The sequence below is a fragment of the Balaenoptera physalus genome (assembly GCF_965194825.1).
Source record: "Balaenoptera physalus genome assembly, chromosome: 8".
In the NCBI taxonomy this organism is placed as follows: domain Eukaryota; kingdom Metazoa; phylum Chordata; class Mammalia; order Artiodactyla; family Balaenopteridae; genus Balaenoptera; species Balaenoptera physalus.
The window spans coordinates 55122318-55139459 of NC_138887.1; the positions used below are offsets into that span (position 1 = coordinate 55122318).

Sequence of the window (17142 nt, forward strand, 5' to 3'; positions counted from 1 at the left end):
CAAAATACAGGGGAAAAACGTCAAAAAATGTTTAAAATCCAAGATTATAGAAAATATAAGTCCAGAAATGCAATCCCAAGGAACATGTTTTTCACAGGAAAGAAAAAGTGGGAGCATCGTGGGTGGAAACCACAACAGAATCACAGATCCAAGGATAAAAGTGTCCACATAATTAATTGACATTGGTGCTACCTCAGCTACATTGACATTCTCTTTTAGGTAATGAAATCAAGAAGCACATACCCACTCTTTGTCATGTTAATTACAATATAACTATTCCATTTGTGCTTATTGTAAGTGTAAGTGTGCACAATTCACATCATTTTAGTCACTGGATTTCACTTTGTGAGCTACTTTGGTTTGGAATTCAGGCACTTGGTAAGTTGCTTTTGGATATAAATGTTGAATTATAGCCAGACTTTTGTTCAAATTCAGTCACTGGATGTATAAACCTTCTCTTGTATATTTCTAGTTTCAGTGGGCATGCGTATAGATCCACTGCATGTAACCCTTCTTCCAAGAACTGGCCCAAGTTTTGTATGTTTGTGTGTGTGTGTGGCATTTTTGAAGTACTGCTGAATACTGCGAAAGTTAAAAGAAATCGGTTTCAAAAATAAATACAACTTAATAGGCTTTCCTCAATGTGAATTTGTTCATTCATGCTTATATAAGGGAATGTGTTAACCATGAATCATTCCAATTGAATTGCTTATGAGAAAAAATGCCCTGGCTTTGCTTTCAGTTTCCAGAGTTGCATTACTGAAGGGAAAAGAGCATTGTCCCCACATAAAGAATAATCAGCCACAGATTTCAGACTAAACATGGCTCCAAACTGGCAAAAATATACTTTTGATTCACGTGAGAACATGAGTCCTTGTGAGAGGGACTTATCTGAATATTCTGGGCTGTGACTGAGTTTGCCTCTGCCAGTACAGCTGATGGAAAAGTTAAAAAAAAAAAAAAAAAAGAAATCAATCAACAGAAAGTTTTGTTCACATAATACCAGAATAGCAAAATGCACCAAAGATGTGGAGGTTGGCAAATCGGTGGCTTAAAAAAGTGGATAATGCAGGTTCCACTTAGAGCCAGGTAAGTTCACATGGTGTAAACATAGCCTAGCTGAGAACTCACACATCTTCTAATCCGTAACTCATCTGGTCCCAGTGGCTTACAATCAGATACAGTCAGCCTGTGTCTAACATATCACAAACCACTTTTTGCACTGGATAAAGCCCTGACTGCCCTGTCAAGGTGGGGAGGCAGTCAACACGGGGCTATGTGACAAGCCCAGAAATGTGGTCTGTGAATTCTAAAGAATTTATGACAGTGCCAGTGCGCCAGGCAGTGAAACATGCCCTGTGATCCCTCACAGGAAATTAATGGCCAAGTATGCCAAAATTTTGATGCAAACCTATTGCCACTGCTGCTACTAGACCTAGAAAACTTTACATTTGGCCAGCGTAGATTCTGGTAAGAGTCAAATCAAAACTGTTTACATTAGAGCACCTTGTCTAGCGGATTTCCATTATGCAGACCCCTCTTGACTTTAGTTAGACTTCCCCCAGCCAGACAGAAAGGAAAAGAGCACTAAAAAAACAACAATATTTTGTACATAGCATATGTAAGCATCATTGGATGAAGAAACAAATACCACTTTAAAAGGTCCTTCATAAAGCTGTACCATACTATATTTGTCAATTAAAAAAAAGTCTCACTTCGTAATCTGATTGACCGTCATTTTTCCTATATCATTTCTCTCATTTGGCTTCACAGAAGAGTTCATTGTATCACTACCTGGTAAAGGCATCACTATTTGTGTGTACAGGCTCAAAAATAATTAGAAAACTGAAATAATTTTTGAGAGAGTACAGACATGCTACTTTATCTTGATTATGTTGATATTTCACTGAGGTAAATTTGACATGAATTATTAGAGCTGGTATGATTATCTATTACTTGTATATGTAGAATTTTTTTCCATTATAGACACACGTTCTGTTCTTCAGTATATTAAGAATGTCTTCTAACCTACATCTCAGGGATATTATGAAGATAAGTAAAACATGTTAATTATGTCTTGAACTCTTAGAAGAAAAGATGGCATGATATGCTTGCTGTAAATTATGATTTTTTTCTACAGGGCATTATAAGATTTGGTGTTTGGGTACCTAATTTTAGGTGTTGTGCATCTTATGTTTATCTCATATGTAGGGAAAAGACATTTAAAACTCTGTTCATATTTTGAGTTAAATGAACAAAATTGTATTTATAGATTCCACATTGCACTAAGTATTACTCAAAATAAAAGGAGAGCATTGCTATTGCCTTCAAGGAGACTGCACTTAAATTGAAATTAAAAAACCAATAAATACACACACACACACACGTACGTATGCTTACTCTGAGCTTGAACTGACTTTTATGGTCCAGTTGCTAGATATTTGAATTGCTCAGATAGTCACATACTGAGTCACCACTATTTCTTAGGATCACTCTGTTTAGTCATACTTAGACCTCAAGAATTTATGTTGAAAAACTTATTAGAAGAAATTTTATATCTGAATAGTTTCAGATATAAAATTGTTTTCTAGAGGGGCTTTGTTTTATCTTGTTATTATAACAGCATGTTAAGAGCAGTTAAGTTTTTTGTTCCTATTTCAAAAGAAGAAAACTAGACACTTCCCCAATTAGGTTGTGAGTCACTTGGGGGCACACTGGGAAAAAAAAGAAATTTATCTCACCCTGTTGAGATAAGTCTTACTGTCTTTGGTCTCTCTCTATTTTTACCATGTCTAACGCTACCTGGAAAAGTAGTTACTCAGTAAACGTTTCTGGTATGAATGATATGATTGAACATGTTTAAATGTATGAACTAAATCTAATTCTCTCTTTTATTTCCAGACTCCCAAGAAGGAAATTACAAGTCAGAAGTCAATAGCAAACCCAGGAAGGAAAGGACAGCTTTTACCAAAGAGCAAATCAGAGAACTTGAAGCAGAATTTGCCCATCATAATTATCTGACCAGACTGAGGCGATATGAGATAGCAGTGAATCTGGATCTCACTGAAAGACAGGTAATGTCGGATATTGAGATTATATGATATTTTTAATTGCTTTGGGTCAACAGTCTTCTCCCGCCATTTTTGAAATATCTAGATCTGTGGTTCTTAAATATCATTGGGAAGACAGATTTTCTCCTTCATGATGAAGTTTTTGCCCAGCAAAATGACAAAATTAAGAAAGAATAAGATAGCCATGTTTTATAGAAAACTGCATTTATTCAGTTTAAGGAATCATCCTTTGTTCTGTGATTGTACCTTTCTTATATTTTTGATTTTAAAATATTATTTCTTTTATATAATGACGGCATATGGAGAGGAATTTTATTTGCTTATATTTTAAAATCTCCTTATTTTGCATAATAGAAAGTTGGCAGTCCCATGTTAGTTTCCTCTATTGCTCAGGTTAGGGTTTATGTTGCACATTAACCCCCAAACCTCAGTGACACAAGAAAAAAGTTCATTGTTTGTTCACTCTCCATACTAACTTTACAAGTCCAGCACTCCAAATAATCACTCAGGGACCCAGTCTGACCCTCTGGCATCCTGACATGTGGTGTCCTTGGTAACCACAGGAGGTAAGAAAGAGTTGGAGGTTCATGCATTGACCTTTAAATGTTTTCACCTGGAAATGACCCATGTCACTTCCATTTACACTCTAATGTCCGGAAATAGTCAATGGTACCACTTAAATTCAAGGGAGCTGGGAAATTATGGGAGCAAGGCCACATAGATCATTGGTAAACATTTCTACCCCATTACTTCAAATATTTTTGAAATTGTATTAGTCTCAGAAGTTCAAAATTCTGGTACCCACTCATTTAGAGAACACTTTGAAATTATTAGTGACCTGTGGACACCAGTTAATAAGACCTAAATAATATTTTTAGTTAATTACTTTTTAGGTCCTTTCTTGTATTTTAATTGAATGGCAAATGATTTGCTCCAGTAGTGTTCCCAGAGCACTCCTTATATGGGTTCTGATTTTCCCTAGGAGAATCTACCCTACTGATGGTTAATAGTTGCTAATCTTTAGGAAAACATTCCTGAAAGGCAAATGCAAACATCTTTATGGACAGTGCAGTTTTGATTGGCACTCTCAGGAGTAGAGTCTCATTTCCTTTTCCACTGTATGCACCTCCTCCAGGGATCCCACTGGAAGCAAAGAAATATCAACATGGTGTGGACAGATGAATACTGTCTTAGGAGAGCAAGTTATTTTATCCAACTTCTTCAATCATCTGCTTTCCTTCTGTTAATTTCTGTATTTCAGGTTTTAGTAGGATAATTCTGGGTAGTGAAAATATACAGAGGAACACTTTTATGTGGTTTTATTTATTGGCAGTTTATATTTTATTAAATATTACGACTAGTACCGAAGTTATGGAGCACAACATTTTCCTTCCCTTGAACTTCACATACAAAGTTCTCTCCATAAGTGTACAACATTTGGCATGCTGGAAAGCAGTATCCAAAATCTACATCGTCAGACATCTGTTTTTTTGCTTTTATTTTTTTTTAACTGGAAACAGAAAAAAAGAAAGAGGGTGGAATTATACATTAATGTTTTTGTATAGAGGCAGTGAATTCTAGGAAATGAAACTATATTTTAAATGATACATAAAGGAAATAAGAAACTAGGGTTTGCTTGTAATCTACAGAAATATGGGATGCATTACTGTGCTTAGTCTAGAGAAAAGTCAAGATCTGTGCTTTCTTTTCTGGGAATGTCCTATGGTTACCTGTCATTATCTGATCATAGAGCAGAGGCCTCACTTTTGGCTAAGAATAATGTCTTTTTAGGAGAAAGTCTGTAAATTTGATTTGGGAATTTTGAAAGTATTTTGGGTATTTCTTATTTTTTCCTAACTGACTTGCCATTCTTGGAAAAGAATCAGAAGCCATTATGTGAAAAACTTATGTACATATATATACATACCCACACCCACACTATATACATGCACATGCACAATTTTAATCTTTGTTTTTTAAAAAGGGTCCCTTTAAAATTTGTATCGCTTAGCCTTTGCTGTGTAACAAGCCACTCAAAAGTCTTAATGGCTTTAAATAATAACCAACATTTAATTTGCTCAAAATTTTGAGGATCAAAGATTTTGACTGGGCTCAATTGGCCTACTTCTGGCCTTACCTAGAGCCCTCATGGAACTGTAGTCAGCTGGTGGGTAACTAAGAATTGGTTGGTGTAGGCAGCCTCACCTGGGACATCTTGTCCCTGTTGCATATGTGGTTTCATCTTCTGATAGGCTCCCTGGGATTCACAAATGGTGGTAGAAGCATTCCCAGGAGTATTTAGAGGAAAAACGCCAATGTACAAGGGCTTTCAAAGCCTCTGTTTGCATCATATTTACTAATGTCCCATTGTCTAAAGCGAATCATATGACCAAGCTCGGTGTCATTGTAAGAGAGGACTGCCTATGGCCTATGGGAGCAGACACATGGAAGGAAGACAAAATTTTTGGGGGGTCATTAGGGAAACAATCTAACTATAGCCTCATAAAGGGAAAAAATAACAACAACAACAATAACAACAAAAACAAACACTGAGAGTTAATTAGGTTTTCAAAGAATTGAAAATTTGGTATTATGTAGAAGTTTTTTAATCCTATAAATCTCTATTAACAGTTTTGCAAGTTAATAAGAAAATACGATGGATGCATGTGGAATCTAAATTCCCAATCAAAATTATGTCTTTAGGGGCTTCCCTGGTGGCGCAGTGGTTGGGGGTCTGCCTGCCAATGCGGGGGACATGGGTTCGGGCCCTGGTCTGGGAGGATCCCGCATGCCGCGGAGCAACTGGGCCCGTGAGCCACGGTTGCTGAGCCTGCGCGTCTGGAGCCTGTGCTCCGCGGCAGGAGAGGCCGCGATAGTGAGAGGCCTGCGCGCCGCGATGAAGAGTGGCCCCCGCTTGCCACAGCTGGAGAAGGCCCTCGCGCAGAAACGAAGACCCAACACAGCCATAAATAAATAAATAAATAAAAATTAAAAAAAAAAAAAAAAAAAAAATTATGTCTTTAGTTTTTGTTAGTCAGAAAAAAATTTAATTGTTATGAGAAAAATCTGAACAAAAATCCTAGATTTGCCAATTGGAATTGGGTATTCTTAGACAAGTAACAATCTCCCCCAGGCATAAAATGGAAATTAAAACTACCTTCTCTTTCTTCTACTCAGGTTTATATGTCACAATGAATGTGAAATAAATTTTAGCATAAACTATAAAACAAATCTATCACCCAGAGGGGGGAAAACTTCTTTGCTATGCAAGGCATAGTGAGTTAATCCTTTTGTAACACAAATATTTGTTGAGCTAGATGATAGAAATCTTGTTAAAATAAGCTGGACAAGTCTGGTAGAACTCATGGAAGAAGCAAAAATTGAACAATTGGTAACTATTGTGATGAGTGTTGAATATCAAAAGAGAGGAATGACAGGGTCATCTGAGAGAATGTTCCTGGTTATGCCAAATGTTCATGTCTTTTTCCTCTACTTCTGTGCACATTCAGTATCTTAAATTAAGAATCTGAAGGCTTTTTTTCTGGGCTGAATTTTACTATGCTAAATTCATCAGAAAAATATTGTATGCTGTCAATCAATTTTGCTATTCTTAAAGGTCTGAAAGCATATTCCTCCAAGATGCCAGAGCGCTCATCCCAGTGAGATATTTTCAGTTTATTTTCTCATGGTTGGGCTTTTAAAATTATAAACATAGAGTTATAAACTGAACCCTTTGCATTCATCTTCTTTTAATTGAGATACAGCTATTCCATTACTTTGATTTTGCATTAATGTCATACATACTTAACTATGTAATCTATATCTTGACATATGAAATCTTAAATAACTCCCCTTTTATAGGATTTCCACATGTAAAATATTCTAATTATAGATGTACAATTTTTCAGTTCCATTCTGCTGCAAGATTTATTTTTTCCATGCTTTAAAATAACATGAGATTTATTAAAGTAACTTAAATGTATACACCAAAGAATATTATATCTAACTCCATTTTGTTCAGTGTTTTCCTTAACTTTAATAGGATGTTTAATCTCCTAAAATTTTTTTTTATTGATTTTTTTAAAGCCTTTCAAGATTCAAATATGGAAAAAGAACTTGTATGTTCTAATAATGTAAAGGGAAAAAACAACAAATATTGAATCATTTCCATTAATAGCAGAATTGTTTCACAAGAAATAACTTTCTCGTAAATGAAAACTTACTTCATAACCAGAAACAGTTTTTAGATGTAATTTTATTTAGAAAATTTACATAATTGCCTATAAAATATGTATATGTATAATTGATATGTTATTTGTAGATACTGCTCCCTTGTTTATATCACCCAATCAATATACTTGCCACACATGCTCTGATGGGCCACATACATGTGATTATAAATATTTGCAATAATGATTAGGTTTCCTTTTAGAGAAAAGTAAGGTACACTAAATCCTTAAATATCACTCGGGACTCAAATTTTCAAATCTGAAGAATAGTTCTGAAATCTCCAAAGAAATCGGACTTTTATGTTTGTGTCTCCCATAATGCAATGCCTATACAGGCAGGGGATGTCTGTAATCCCCTTTGAACTCCATCTGGCCAAAGAGGAAGAAGAAAGAAGGAGAAAAAGAGGCTTATCCTGCAAAGGAATTCCATGTTAGCACTTAGGTGTTAAAGAAAATTGTTTTATGTTAAATAAAAATGGATACACTGGAACAAAGTTGAGCTTTAAATATTTTAATTATATAGTGCTGTTTTGTGGAACAGTTACCACTCTAGTAACCTTCCAGTTTCTAATTTACAGCCTCAAGTGTACAACATATTCTCATATACCCTTCTCAGTCAACATCTAATAATCCTCAGTTGGCAGAGCCACTTGGAATACTTTGAAGAGCCAGTCAGTCTGAAAACCCTCCTGTCTCAAGATTTTTTTTAAGTTTGACAAGCTTATTCTGGCTTTTTCATCCATCCAGATACACTTGGAAAAAGCTCATGCCAAATTTTTAATGTCTCACAATGGGAAGAAGAGGGAAGGCAGCTGCACAAAACTATAGGAGTGACAAAATGGACATATTTATAGAGTTAAGGCTGCCAAATATAGAAAGAATGGGAGATCCTTCCTTTTCACAAAATCATTTCACAGAGCTAATCAAAGGTGCAATGTTGCAGATTTGTAAGCTAAGATTACCAGGATAAACAGCCTGAATTCATGATACCTCTGCCAAGATAAATGGAAAATCCCACCTAGTTGGATCATATTACATTAGTGGGAATGAGAGGGATTATGTTTTGTTTGTTACTCATAAATCATTAAATGGCTCAATGCCAAGTATTTTCCAAATAGACGTCCATTTTTTGGATGACTGTGAAGGAGAATTTTTCCTGTGCCAAATAAACAGCGGTTTTGTGTTTTACTCAGCATTTTGTGCAATCCCTCCCCTTTGCAGGTTTATTTCTATACATTTCTATGAATACTTTCAGTTACTTAGCTAATAAATTATGTCTCCAAGATCAGACATATTGTCTATTCAAGGTAATCCAAGAATACCTGTGTAGCCAGTGATTTTAGATATTTCCTCATTTCTTTAGAGTAGTATTTAACAGTCACGTAGAGTAACGGTTAGATATTTCTTTTGCTTAAATCATGGTGTGCCTGCTAATTTGAGAGATTAAATATGATTTGACTCTGATGGGAAAAATGGGGTAGAATAGGGTGGACAATTTGATGGTGGAATATACAGTGGAATCTTAGTTCAAAATAAAAAGAGATATTTCCTGAATAATGCTGTTTGTTTGTTTTTTTAAAGAAATGCATATCAACAATGTGTGGTGAGCTCTAAAAGCCACATTCAGAACTGCCTTAGGTTCCACAAAACAAAGGCTACGAAGTAAAATTTAAGAATGTCAATAATAAAGCAAAATCTATAAAGAGAAGATTAACAATTCCACCCTCTCCTAAATTAATTTTCAGAGATATTAGCTGTATAAAGTAGAAGGCTGAGAAATAAGCAATTGAACCCTAACCATTTACCAATGTAAATATCCAAGTTTGAAATAATATAGAAAAAAATCAGAAAAATAAGACTCCACCCTTATTGAACCAGCCTTGAGAGTATGTAAAGAATCTATTTTTTAAAACGTTCTTAGGTAGATAAATAGAGAGATAGACGTAGAGATATACAGATACACCGCTATCTACCTATATGTATATACACACACATATAAAATGAGTCTTAATTTTAGGTATTTCCTCAATAAGGAGACAAATAATTAACTTATATTTAATCAATAAATCGACAGTAACATTCTGAAACATATCATGCGTAGCAACACAGATCATCATTTAAAGTGTAATGTTAAAGAAAAAATCTTCTGTAATGAAAGATTACTCCTTTTCCACAGTATCCTTGCGATCATGTAAGGTTTTTTGCATGTAATTTAAAATGAATTCTAAAACTAAGAAGCTTCTGGAAATTTTGAGAAGCCAGTTCAAGTTTTATGTTGACATCTTCAACTTTAAAGAGATGTTCTGTTATCTAAAAATGTATATAGAGCATTGCATATGTTCTATGACATCTATAAAATAGTAAATACAGATCTAATAATGGACAATTTCTAAAGAATTTGGCTATAAAAGACTTCCTACCAATTAATCTCACTATTTCCATGACTCCTCATGAAAACCTGAGATGTATTTAACTTAGGATGGATTTTAACTTCATTTCTCTTTATCACTTCTAATTCTTATGCTGAACAGTTTTTTTTCAATTTTTTGAAATTTTCCCAGTTATTGAAATTACTGAATACTTTTGTGGTCAGTGTATATTCATATGATAGTAATAATTGCCATTATAAGTTCTTAGAATAATTTTGGAGACAGCTCCAATATCTAATAAAAGTGTAGTGAAGGTTCACATGTATTCTGATATTGAAATTAGTTGTCAAGAAATAATAAGAATATTTAATTAGATTGAATCATAAGAATTGCCAAAATTCTACTGCTCTTATAAGAACGGTGAATTTCTGTGTTTCAATCAATATTTACATTTGATAGATTTCACTTAGTTAGACAGTGGCTAGGATAAAGTTCATTTCTTAAAATTGTATGTACTGATTGTGATATATTGCTAACTATTGTTAAACATTATCCCAGAGATTAGGCAAGATGTTGCATGCAAAGGTCATCATTCTAGTTGATCTTAGTAGTTTAAACAAGATAAGTACCAGCTGTGGGTCAGAATACACAATTTCCATGTATTCAAGAATTGCTATTCAGGAATTTGTTAACACAGTAATGGAGCAAAATGCCTAATTTAGTTTTGATATTTCCACTCAGATTTGCTGAAGTCATTTACTCATGATATACTGAGCTAAACAATATTTCACTTAGAATACCTAAAAGATGTATCTGTTTTTTTTAATCTTGTATAGAAATAGTGTAGTGAATTTTCACTGTAAATTAATATTAATAAAGTACGTCATTTGAATTGAATTTAATCAGGTATGACAAAAGAGGTAAAATTGTTAGCATTTACTACTACTATGACATTTCTAAAGGGTCAAATTTAAAAGTGGTCAGTCCTCTAAGAATTTTGCTCGTCATGTGAATGATTACTCTGGCTGCATTTTTGGTAAGGAGAATATAATACATATGATTGGCTTGTAATTAGTTTATTTCTTGTTCAACATGTTATTTGCCCACAGCTGCCAATGGCTAATGCGTATTCAGCTTGTTCAAAGACATGTGAAATCGTAAATGTTTTATGACTACATTTTTTTTTAGTGAGCCTGGTTCTCAAGCATTCTAAGTACATAAAGAAAAAAAAGAGACTTTGAAACTGAAAATTATAGAGGCCGGAAAATGATTTCCTGGTCTTAAACATTGTGTTAAAATAGAGGAGAAAGGTGAGTGGCAGTCCTCTACAGAGGGATTCAGGCTTTTAGTCATGGAATATGTCCTAACCCCCTTCACCCCCCAACACACACACACACAGACACACACACACACACACACACACACACACACACACCCCATCCCAACCCCAAGTTGCAATGCTATAGAAACAGCAGTCAACCGGTAGCTCCCACGTGCTTCTTGGAAATAGCCGAGGGATTCCTTCTCTTAATCAGATATAAATCTATTCAGACAGGAAGAGTAAAGAAGGTTTCTTTTCCCCCATTTTTCATCCTTACCTTATAGAGCATTCTTGGTTCTAATTCTTCAGTTTAACCACTGACTTTGCCACTGAATTACTTGGATAAGTCTTACTGGGATCCATTTATTGATACAGTAGGTTTACTAGATCAGCCGCCATGATCAAATTTAATCACACCTGTGATAAAATTATATTCATACAATTACTCCTTTGCATGTTTTCACATGTTAAAGATGTGAATAAATATTTGTTAGTGTTTACAGTATTTCAAGTGTTCATATACAAATAGAAACAGTTGAAATATTAAATCTACAAACTCCAGATGTTTAGAGACATCTAGATATGTCACTGAAATATTTAATTTTCATCCAGATGTTACGTGTTATGATTGTTTCTTCAAAAGACAGACATTTATGGTAGTCTATAGATATGGGTTATAGCATTATGTAGATTCTACTTTCTATCAACCAGTTTGCCTCTGGCCATTTTAGAAAATTGTATGACAATACAGCTACATATTTCATTTGTGTTCTCCTGATATATTGTGAACCCTCAAGGACAGGTATTATGAACTTATACATAGAAGGCCATATGTGAATGGCTAAATAAACTAAAGAGATAAAACGAATGTTTAGCAAATAGTAACAATGATTCTCAGTTACAGTATTTTTGTTAAAAAGAAAAATTAGATTTCTAGATTCTGAAATATCATTTACACAAATTAGCTACAGTAAGATTCTCTTAGCTGCTTTCTTCAGTAACGAGAGTCAAGATGTGAATAAATGTTTTCCTATTTATTTAAATAGTAGTTTGATTATCCAGGCAATGTGAATACTAAGTACTTGTAAACTAGGGGATTAAAAAGTGAGGCTTCATAATAATCAGATGTTCTGAAAAGTAAAGTTTATAACTGAGCACTTTAAATATTTACTACTAATACTGCAGGCTATTATTTCCTTTGTTATTTTTTTATTTTGAAGATTTTGTTGAAAAATATTACCTTCATGCAGAAATATTAAAAGCCTATAAGTTTGGTTCATATTGCTTTCGTTTCATGAACAATGGTATTTTTCATTACTCAGATTCTTGTGGGAGAAAGAATTTATTTTTATCTGAGTTATTAATCATACTATGTAACAAAACATACTTCATATGGAATCTTGCCCTAGATCCAATCTTAAAAAAAGGAAATACTAAAAAAAACACAACAAAACTCATTAACCAGCATTTCCAGAGAAATTGCCGATAGGAGATAAATCGACTTTAAGCCCAAATAAAATAATAAAAGTTCACAAAACTTATATATCATACTCCAAGATGGACATATTTTAGTTGTATGCAAAATATTTGATGATCCAATTTCCTAGCACCTAAGGTACTACCCTAGGTTACTAGAACAAAAAATTCAGAGACACACAGGATGCCAGTAACAACAAGAGCATGAGATTCCCAGAGGAAGGAAATCATTTGCTATAATAATTGTGTGGCAGCAAAACAGTGTGGGACATTGAATGTAGGGATAGAGTTCATGCCATCTCATGGACCATTGGGGGAACCTCTTATTAGGGGATTAGCAATGACACCAACTACAACAACAAGCAGTTTAAAGATATTCTGTAAAAGATGAAGCTAATCTTTACTCATCTCAGTATATGCCAAAGGCCTCATATACAGTCAGTAAACTGCCCTTGAGGGCAGGAACTATTTCTTATTTATTTGTACACATTCCTCAATCTAACCCCTCTTACCTGTTACTAAACATTCAGTAATATTGAGTGTATGAATGAATGACTAGAGATTCTAAGTCACCAAGGAAACACAAGATTAGTTTTACTCTACTTAGTTTTTAAGTGCAGATTATTATATGAAACACACTTGCAAATTTTAATCAAAATAATTTGCATATTTAAAAAATTGTCAAGCATTTGAATGATTATTCTTTAGCTATCTTACAAAAGTATTTTTTCAATCCAGCCAACAAAGCTGGATTGTTAAGTGATAATAAATTAAACTATAAAGTTTCTTTATTTATAAAACCATGGAGTTATTATTCTAATGGCAATATTGACATAATCCGGAAGTACTTTTATAGATTTGTTTTTAATACTGTGATGGTTGTAGAAAAACATATGCTTTTCCCCAAAATCTTCCTCTCCATATTTCAATTCATCCCAATATTTTATATTTGAAAATACAACTGGACACACTGACTTTTGAAGTTCTGTACTCTTCCTTCCCATTTTTATATGGTGTACTCATCATGCATCTGTTTCTGTGTTTTGTTCCATTACTAAATTCACGGAGTTCCTGTATCAAATATGTAGCTTGAAATAAGAAAATACCTCAAGGTATTTCAAGAAATACCTCAAGAAAATACCTAAAGGTATTAGAATGATTAGATTTGTTATATAATCATCAAATGCTTTCACATATACATGCATATATCTATATATCCATATATATGTATGGATACATAGCTACTATTGAAAACTCTGAAGTCTTTCATTTGTCTGTAAGAAAATGAAATGGCAAAATTTCACATGGTAGACATAGGAAACAACACAAAATAACCTATACTGTTTCTAAAATCAATACCATATTCTTACATTTTTCTCATTTAGAATTGCACATAACAGGTTTTATACTGGTATTATAGAATTAATGCACCCCTCCTCCCAGAAAAGGAAATAAGTGTAGATTTAAAGAAATCTATTCCTCCCATTTTCTGCCAAGATTATTTTGGCTGGATATTTCACTCTTTGGTGACAATGATGATGATGTGTTTCTTCCATCTGGAATTGTCCATGGAGAAAATTTCCCTATGGAGAATATTGAAAGGCTCATTATTCCAATATTACAAATATGAAAATTGAGGCAGAGAGAAGTATAATTTTCTCAAATTCACACAGAAACTCAGAAGTGAAGCCAGGAGTAGAGCCCAACTCATGTGGAAAAGATCTAATGAAACATGCAATGTCAAGCTTGCAAAGGTAATTAAATTGAGTAGTATAATTACCTAAATTACAGTACAGGAAAATAGTGTCATATTTACAAACCTAATTATATTGAGTAGGAGAATTACCTGAATGATAGAAATCATATGGATGGAGTTCACATACTTTATATTCTTTACTTTTCTAACCTGAAGGTTTAAAAAGCAGGAGTTTGAAATATAACAGGAACAAAACCAAAAAAAAAGAAAAAAAATCAATTTGGAGCCAAACAAACCCCCAGGTTTAAATTCTGGCACCACATTTTCCCATCTGTGTACTCTTAGGCAAGTCACTTAACCTTTGAGTCTCAACTGCCTCATCTATAAAATAGGAATCATATAGAAAAAATTTTGAGTATTTGAAAAATGCATATATAGCACCTATCAGTATAGGGGCTTAGCCCTAAGTAGATATGTGATTAAAAATCACAGCTTGTCATTTGGCTATTTAGTAATAATAATACAAGAACACCAATCAGCTTGTTTATAATCAGTCTATTTTACTACATATTCTGCGTTTCTAAGCAATCTTTTCCTACATTTTCTTATTTTTGATTGTTAAATGGATTAATATATGTATGGATAATGTATGATACAAGATTTTAATTATGGCCTGCTAGAATAATGAAAATCCAGAGTTGAGAAATGACTTGGTTTAAATATTTTTTGGTGCCAGCGTCTGAGAAAACTGTACAAATTTTGATGGAGTATTGTGATTTGAAGGCCACTTAAATAAGTACATCTTTAGAAATGTAATATGTTTCTCTTTACTTCTCTTTAGCACTCTGCATTTACAGAAATTGAGATTGTTTCTAAAATGAAAATGGAGAATATTCAAAATATTCCTGGACTAGAATAAAACAGAACTATCTCTGCCAGATATAAAGACTTACTATGAAATTATAATAATTAAGACTGTGGTTTTGTCAAAAGGTTATAACAAATGAGTGCATCCAATAAAGCTGTGTGTAAATGGAAACGATGTATGACAAAGTTGAAAACAATAATTTCTGGAAAAAGGGTGGACTATTCGTTAAATGGTCTTGTAATAAACTTATTATACAACTGGAATAAAGTAAATTAGAAATTTTCTTTGCAGTATGTACTAAAATCAATACGTCATGGATTGAGCACTTCAATTTGAAATGCAAACCTTAAAACTTTTAGAAGAAGACAAAGAAGAATATCTTAATGGTCTCAGAAGAAAGAAGATTTTTAGAGACGACATGAAAAAGATAGCCATAAGAGAAACAATTGATAAATTTGAATATAATAAATTTTAGAGTATCTGATCATCAAAAGATACTCTAAGGAAAGGAAATGGACAAACTATAAATTGAGAGACTATAGTAACAGCCATATAACCACAAAGTATTAAATTAGCATTCAGAACATATTTTAAGAGTCCATAAGGAATGAAATTAAATCCAAAAACAACTCAGTGCAACCCAAAGATGTGGAGGCACTTCACAAAAGAAGAGATACAAATGGGCCATAAACACTTAAAGATGCTGTACTTTATAGTAATCAGGAAATGCAAACTAAGTACATGGTGTGATAACATTTATAGTCATTATATTGGAAAAAAACTGACTGATAACTCCAACGATTGACAAAGATGTGGACTGATAAGAACTCTTACACCCCGGACTGTGGGGGGTTAAATTGATGAAGCTTTGGAAAATAATTTTTCTTTATTATCATGTTAAATTCAACATTCATACACCCTGTGTATGATGGCAACTCCTGGATGTATACTCAGAGAAGTTCTATCACATGTTTATCACAACACAAATGCAAGAATATTTATAACAGCATCATTTATAATGGAAAAAAACAAGTTGTTCAAGTGTCAATGAACAGGAGAATGGGTACACTGTGATATATTCACACAATGAAATCGTATACAGTCATGAAAAATGAATGAATGCAGTCCCTTGAATCAACATGGATAAGGCAAGAAGGCTATAGTTAAAAACATTCCATTTCGATAAATCTAAAAGACAGGTGAAATTTAACAGTACTCTTTAGGGTCACATGTAGTGAAAAAAGCTGTTGTCTCTGTTTATTTCTTTGTTTCAAATAAAGGCTTGGGGATGATAAACACAAAATTCAGGCTTGTGGTAACTTTGAGTGGGGTAGACAGAGAAATGCAATGTAAAAGGAATAGTTAGCCTAGTAAGAATATACAGTGATGAGAAGTGCAACAGGAAAGGAAGTGAGTTCCTCCTAAACAAGAAAATGAAATGATGCCATTATTATTATGGTTGTGGTCATGGATGGTCATTTAATGCATGTCTCTACAAAGCTGTTGAGACTAACATACAATCTCAGTATTAGCAATTAACAAGTATCAGTGAAAATTTTGGATCTTGATCTTGTTTTGAGGAAATCATTGGAATCACATATATGTAAAGTAAAATAAAAGTACTAAGGGCAGAAAAAAAAAAGCATAGTTCAAAAGAAGATGAAAAAAAAAAAAGAAAAAAAAAAAAAAAGAAGATGGACTCACTCTGAGGTGGAATGATCAAGTAAAGCTTTGGGAATGCAGCCGTGGACTGCAGCGGCACAGAATGACCTTCCAGATGTAGCTTCATCAGTAGCACCCTGAGCATTTTTTAAATGGGTTCAGGAATTGACAGCCCGGGGCAGGAGGAGGGCTGCTGTTTGGCCCAGACAATTATTAAATGTTAGTTCTAATTCTCAGAAACTCTTTATAAAGCTAAATACCTTTGAACAACCTAAAATGATAGAGTACTTTCCCATCTATTTTTTACACTGTATGTCATAAAATGTGAAATATAGTACTTGGTACCTTCTGAAAGTTTTAAAATTATTCTCATGAACGTGGGACATGATTAAATTCAATGCTGATTTATTTTCATATTCATTCTTTCATAGTGTGTTTGTATAAGCCTTG

General features: G+C 33.6%; 1 protein-coding gene across 1 annotated transcript in view; it reads left to right on the forward strand.

The window, feature by feature from the left end:
* The window catches only part of MEOX2 (mesenchyme homeobox 2), a 64917-nt gene that overhangs the window by 46269 nt on the left and 1506 nt on the right, over positions 1–17142 (forward strand). The window contains exon 2 of the mRNA XM_082472764.1: positions 2902–3074. Coding sequence (XP_082328890.1) covers positions 2902–3074 — 173 coding nt within the window. The remainder of the gene's footprint in view (positions 1–2901; positions 3075–17142) is intronic.